The 7,124-nt window shown below is 37.4% G+C and overlaps 1 protein-coding gene across 2 annotated transcripts; it reads right to left on the minus strand.

Annotated features, from left to right (window-relative positions):
* Positions 1-495: 495 nt before the first annotated feature.
* On the minus strand, positions 496-6,299 carry LOC100751936 (serpin B4). Of its 2 annotated transcripts, none has more exons than XM_035444829.1 (7): positions 6,138-6,299; positions 5,618-5,674; positions 3,819-3,947; positions 3,017-3,134; positions 1,982-2,124; positions 1,550-1,642; positions 496-900 (listed from the first exon to the last, which is right to left on the minus strand). In XM_035444829.1, the coding sequence occupies exons 1-7, from the start codon at positions 6,297-6,299 to the stop codon at positions 496-498; spliced, it is 1,107 nt and encodes a 368-aa protein (XP_035300720.1). The 2 variants fall into 2 exon arrangements, with proteins under 2 accessions (XP_035300720.1, XP_035300719.1); XM_035444828.1 differs by having other exon boundaries at positions 1,550-1,705.
* Between the last annotated feature and the right edge of the window lie 825 nt (positions 6,300-7,124).

Here is a 7,124-nt window from a genome sequence, read left to right on the forward strand (position 1 = left end):
TTATATTCCTTATGTGTGATTGACCTCTTGCAGTTGACAATACAATGAAGTAATTAGTTGAAAAAAATAATTTTATTGATAATGTATTTTATAAAATCATAAAAATTAGAAATATATGAAGCACCCCAGATATCTCCTAAAGTCAAAGAAATGTAGGTGTTTGTATTAATCAGTTTAAAACAAATGTGTGATTTACTTTAGCTCATTTAAAGCAGGTTACAAATAGATGTTAGATTAAAAGAAACCATATGAAAATATCCCCTCACCCTTTTATTGAACTTTTTTTTTTTTGCAAGAGAATGTTTATATGGAGAAACTAGGTTTACATGGGGGTATAGAAAGCAAAAAGTAGAGATTTTCTGCTTCAACACTACATTTTTAGTGATGATTCTGAGATGGGAAAGAAAAATGAATCAAGAGAAACTGTTGTTTCCTGGCCCCAGTTAACTATAGCACCTCTGTTAACATCCCAGGAGCATGGAAAAGCAAAAGCACTTAAGGGCAAACCATTCTGCCAAGGAAGAAGATGGTGTTGAACTTCCTGTGCTTGATGAAGAATAGGTAAGGGTGATCACAAGTAATAACTTCATTTCTTAATGCTGATGTTAAAGAGACTTCTACCCCTGTGGCAGCTGCAGCTTCTGTCCCCTCTTCAGTCACCTCAACAAAGGACTTGTGTAAAACTTTAGTCACAGAGAGACCTTGACTGCCACTCATGCCTGAGAAGTCAGCCTTCTGTGGATTGAAGGCATCCACCATCCCCATGTGTTCCAATGGAGCTGTGAGGTCATACTTCTCTTCCACTTTGAATCGAGGTAATGATAAATACAACTCTACCTTGTACATATTCTGTGGGCTTGCCCACTCTATTAACTTATCAGCAGTAAGCTTATCTTCAAGCTATAAAAATAGAAGAAAAGAAATTGCCATGATTAACTAAAATCCTGTTACTCACATGGGCAAAGAACTAGAGGGAAACCTTTAGCAATAAATATTACAAGTGCTGTATTTTGTAATACTGATGATTCAGTATAGATATTATTTATTTAGATTACTTCCGAAATTAGATATTATTATTACCAATATTCAGAATCAGAATCATTATTTTGTACAGAATAAATTATACACATTATTATTTATTCTGCCAGTCACCTGTTACTTTTAATAGGTATTTCTTTATGGTTTCCTAACATCATTACATTCTATAGTTATTATATAATGCTCTAGGTTTTACTTTTTTATTCAAAATATCTATAAACATTTTATACATTGTGATTTTTTTCTTTCAACCAAATTTGAATTGTTCCTTACTATTGGCATGAAGTTGATATTTAATGTATATAGCTCTACTTAATTACTAATTAGGCAAGCCTCCAGTGTATTTCAGGTTGTGTGCAGAATACTTGTAATACAGGATGAAACACCATATCGCCTCTAAAAATTTTAACTATTGTCAAGTTTAGTTTTTTTTCATTACTGTCTTGTTTAAATTTGATAGCTTAGGAAGAAATTAGGCAACAGAAGGAAGAGTAGGAGACACTAGCTTTACCTTATTCAGACCATCGATTTCATCTGGTAGTAGGATAAACATGCTTAGTTCTTTGCCTTTGTATGGTATTTCCACAATCTTGGCCTGCACATCCTCCAGTAAGTTAATGTTAAAGTTGCTTCTTTGTTTCATCATCTGGACAGGTTTACTAGAATTCTGTAACAAAGTCAATGTGTCAAACACACATCAAGGGAGATACAAGGCAGCATAGATAATGTTGTTGAGCTACCCAAACACATCAATATCCTTTGAAGAGATAATCCTGAAATTCTGTGATATCCAAAGTCTCTTTAATTGTCCCTGGTGAAATAAACTTATAAGAATAAACATATGACATATTTTATTTTGTACTTTCCACAGCATCACTTATATTGAAATTGAATTATCCACATATCACTATATGACATTATATAAATAAACTGCCATCAATACCTTGTTCAGCCAAAATTTTTCTTCTACAGTATGCTTTTCATCAAATTTGTGATCCCATTGTCCTTTGAAATACACTGCATTCACTAGAACCAATATAGTGTTACTGCTTAGGCTCCCATGAGGAAACAAGTCTTTGATTTTGCCTGCCAGGGAAAGAACAAAATGTCTAACATCAAAGTAGAAGGAGCTTGTCTGAAGGGTGCTCTATAAGAATTCTCCACTGATCACTTATCACTTGTTCACCCAAGTCATTAACTGAAGGACTCCTTGACTTATTCATAAGACAGCCTTTCTCACAGTGCTTTATGAGCTAGTAGGGATGGACATCCAGTTCTTGTCATAGGAAAGGCATTTAGGTTTTCTGTCTGGGTGATTATGGCTAACTCAGTGAAGACTGACAAGCTGTTTTGATCTACTCTATCAACTTATCTCTGTTCCTTCCTTGCTCTGTAAGTTCCTTTTTGTTTTTTCCTTCAATACCCAAGGCCTGCTTGTTCTTTTAACAAATGAGGAGAACTTTATCATCTGAAGCACATTCCCGATAAAGTCAAACACTACTCTAGGTGAGTCCTCCTGTTCACTTTCATGTTGGACTACTGCAGGCTTGGCCTATCAAGAGAGTGAGATATGGGATAGGTGTCTACAGAGTGGAAGCTTTGTTGAGATCTCTGCTCTAGATGACGAAGACTGTGATAAATCCTTTCAGGAGGTCTGGGTAGAGACATGTTCTAAGATGACAAGAAGTACCTTGTTTTCCTCCCTGGCAAAAGAGAAAGGTACTTTTTCTAAATTTTTCTCTTAGCTTTCCAGAATTGGCTGTGATGTAAAGAAACAGATACGATATCAAAACACATTTAGGAGGCGACTTCAAATTCTCAAAAATACCACTAACTAAGCTAAATGTAAATGATTCACCTGTTCCCACCGACAGGCTTTCTGCTAACTTCTCCATGCTTCCTCCTGGCTCACTTTGTATTTATGGAGACCCATCCCATCATCTCTGGTACTTTCTCCAGTGACCCTCCCATACAATACCATTTGTTTGGCTTTCCACCCAGGAATTAATCTTCTTTTGGCTTTCTTCTGCAGCATGTACAAAATCAAGTGATTCCACATTGGCTTTGTAAAACTGCCTAATGTCTTCCAAAAATTCCTTTGAAATGTAAAAGAATTAAAAAAGAATTAAGAACAATTTAAACATTATTTAAATTTTATTATTTATGATGACACTGCAATCTGCTGCTATACTATGAACATGGAGCTTCTTTTACTTAGGTGATACTATGTAGGCAATGAGAACATAGTGAAGGCTGGTATAAGGATGTCACTAAAGTCAATACCGTACAGCAAAAGGCAGGTGGAAGAGAGGCCATGACTTGCGAATTTAATAGTAAATTGCACCAAGAGAGCATATTTGCTCCTGAGCAATCAACCATTGCACTTCTCAATTGATTACACTTTCAATACAGGAAATGCTGTATTCCATGATATATATGGAATTCTTCCCAGAATTTCTCCAAGCCTTCCCATTCCAGAAACCCTCTATTTGCCATCAATTCCCCTCCATAATTCCTGTGCTGGCTTATTACTAATATTTCATAACAAACTTGGCTGACCTACATTCTCTCTTATGGGACTGTTCCTGAGCCTATGCTTGACACATATATCACTAGGATGTTGGACAATCCAGTGGGTTAGAAATGTGATTATAGAACTTATGCTCCCTGTGCAAATGTTGCTTCTCTGAATCTTCCTGGCTTGACTCTTACATATGGCCATTCAGACATATAGGACCTAGGATACAGATTAAAGGAATGCAAGCCCAGGTGCAGCTTACCTGGAGAAATGGGAAATCCTTTGCTCCATAGATACTGTTGGCAGACTTCAGGTCATAAGCATCATTGGGTTTGTTTACCTGAGTCATAAGCTGTTGAAATTGGTGATGGACACTTTCTGATTTTTCATCCTTCAATGTCAAAAAGAGTATTCATTGAATCCTTTTGGTAATGTAAACACTAAACTCAAAATAAATACCCAAACACCTGTAATCTCAAAGACAACTTTTTGAATGTTCTGTAATAGCTGTTATATTTTATTTTAAATATTCCCACTTTGCATTCAACTTCTTCCAGAAATGCCTTTCTTCTTTCTTTAGCACATTCCAATCTGCTGCCTTTTGAACTAACTATGCAGTGCTTTTAGGCTGTCTTGGCTTAAGTTGTCTCATGGTGGACATTCTTGGCATGTAAGATTATACATGCCCACTAATCATTTAAGGACTGGACTATATGTCAGTAATCTAAGTCTGAGTATAATCTAGATTAATACAAAGAGGTTCAGAGAATTTAATGACCTCTTTAAAGAGATGCTACAGAGCCAAGTTTGCAATTCAAGCAACTTTGAATCAGGACTCCTCTCTTTTCCAGCTAAGAGATTAGCAGGGTTAAGGCTCTAAATCCATATAGATGTGATAACAATCATTTTCCAAGATGAACTTGAATGTGTGTATATTTCTCTTAATCTGTTAAATTAAAATAAAATTGTTTTAGTAACATTATTGTGATAATGACAATGACTGTTATCTTACAATAACAATAGAAAACATTCATTATGCTTTCTTATGTATAGCAGGCCAGATATCTTCATGCTTGTATATGTTGAGTCATATTCCTTTTTAATACCACTTTACTAGAATGTAGTCCCAGGGATTCAGGTTATCTATGCTTTGCTCATGTTCTCCATCTGTGAGGGCAGAGCTAGAGCAGAAGCTAGGCCATCTTATCTAGATCCAGTGTTGACTTTCTTCTGTGCATAAAGCAAACTCATGAACATAATAACTATGAGAAAGAAATGCAATACTACTCTATGTCCTCATCTCTTCTGTTTGGAAATTCCCTTACAGATTGATTTTCAAAGTGTGAAGTGTTCACTTTAAATTATTGAAGGGACCAGCTCCCCATTTCGGCAGCCATAACAGCTGAACACATATTTGTCTGACCTTGTCTTAGTCACTAAGGTCAGATGCCTGCCCCTTTCGACAGCCATGACAGTAACACCTGCTTTTATGACCTTGTCTTGGTCACTAGAGGTTAGGTGCCTGCCTTGTGGCAAGGAACCAATCAGAAGTTAGCTGGTGGTGCTATGCTTTACAACTCTGGGTGTGCTTTACGGACAAGTGCACAGCACTGACTCGCAGAGCATAGCAACCACCCTGGGAGGGCCTATGGGCCCTAACAACCAGTTGACCAATCAACACAGGACAAGCCCTCCAAGCCTGGAAGCACAACGATCCTGAGCCTGTGCATACCCCTAGACACTCCCCTTACGCTGCCCTACAAGACCTCTCTGCAGCCTGTTTGAGCTGTCTTTGCTGGCCATCCACCATGGCAGGTGGGTGAAAGACCCGAGCTAACATGGAGTTAGCTCGTTAAACAACAATAAAGCCTCATGCTGTTTGCATCAAGCTTTTGAATCTGCCTGGTGATTGGAGTGACCACGGTCCTGGGCTGAGACCCCAGAGGCCTGAGTTTTCCTGGGGTCTAACAATTATAATATTTAAATTATAAATGTAAAGGTTCACTTTATATTATGTTAGTAATCTGAAGTTCTTCTCAGCATGAGGTGCCCTGGACTCACATGACAGTCTGTAGATTTTTCTGTTGTCTTCTTTGTGGCTCCATTGAATTGAAGAACCTGGAAGAGACAGCAAATGGGACACAAAAATTTTGCTTAAAGTTCTGTCTAAGTCCAATAAAACAAAAACAGACCAAAACAAATAAAAAAATTAGAAAAAAATTCTCTAAACTTTAGCGCAAGAATTTGTAAGAAACATCAAAAGTTGATTCACCAGTCATGTCAATAGATACTCATTAGCTCATCACCCAGAGAACACCTCAACTCACATCCCTCAGAGTTGAGCCACAGTTTATGTTCACTTTTAGTTGTTGGGCACTTGAAGGCAATCATCCTAGCCTAGCACCCTAAGGCAGTCCAGAAAGCATCTGGAGCATGTTTGGGAAGGGTGTGTCCCTCCCATCGTTCTGTTCTCAAAGTCATGGAAATGCCTACTCAACATAGTGTTCTTTGTCTCAAGCCTCTGGCTTGAGTGATGGAGAGGCAAGTTCAAACTGGTCAACAAAATGAAGCTTACGCCTACCTTCTCAATTTGTTGTTTAGTGTTTCCTTTGGCTCCAAGTTCCAGCATTGCTAATGCTGCCATGATACTGGTTGGGGAGCAGAAGATGTTCTTCTCTGTTTCTCTGAGCTGCCAGTAGAGCTCAAGTGTGAATTTCGTAGTTGCTTCAGCAAACAAATGCATGGTGACCTTAAATCCCTAGAGTAGCATGAAGTCAGCACAAAGTTAAATGACTTCACTAAAGGGGCCATCACTCTGTAATGAACATGTCTTAAAGGAAATGACATATCTGTATTATAAGATTCTGACTAATAAGTTTATTATCATTTTTCAAGTCTTCTACAATGTACAAATGTTAATCTCCTAATTAGAAGTCATGGAAACATTGTCTTTAAGACTTTTTCAAAGAGCTAACAGAAAATTCTTTTTTCTTTCCTTCTTCACCAATTGTGCTTGGTTTGGGTGGGAAGGTTTTGTAATGAATTTCAAGATATAGATTTCTGTAGCTAGCATCCAGTTAGCTGTCTAAATGCACCTTCCAACTTTTCCTTTAACATGTTGTAGTTGCTAGACATAATCCCTATATGCTTGGGAGAATATGTATGTTTACTTAGAAATAAATTATTTAGATAAATAACAAATTAAGTGAAGGAAGCATTTAACTTTTCTTTGGCAGATTAAGAACCATACAATCAGGCAAAATATCATATACACATCAAATGAACCACACCATTGTTATCCTCAAATGAAATTCATACATTTTAGCAGCAGTGGCTGGAAGCACTTACTTGTGTTTCTGAAGGAAGAAGTGGGCAGGAGGTATATGAGCCTGTGTGTGGCTTCTCAGCTCTGGAATATATACCTCTCTCCTTGTCACCACTGCCTTGTCATTTCAGTGGTATTTCAAGTAAATCAACTTCAGATTTCATAACCAGGTTAGCTTTCAGGCATGCAAATTTGTGAGAAAAGACTGGCCTAATATCTTACCACTGTACTTCCTTTTCCACA

The sequence above is a fragment of the Cricetulus griseus genome, chromosome 5, assembly GCF_003668045.3.
Source record: "Cricetulus griseus strain 17A/GY chromosome 5, alternate assembly CriGri-PICRH-1.0, whole genome shotgun sequence".
NCBI classification, from domain to species: domain Eukaryota; kingdom Metazoa; phylum Chordata; class Mammalia; order Rodentia; family Cricetidae; genus Cricetulus; species Cricetulus griseus.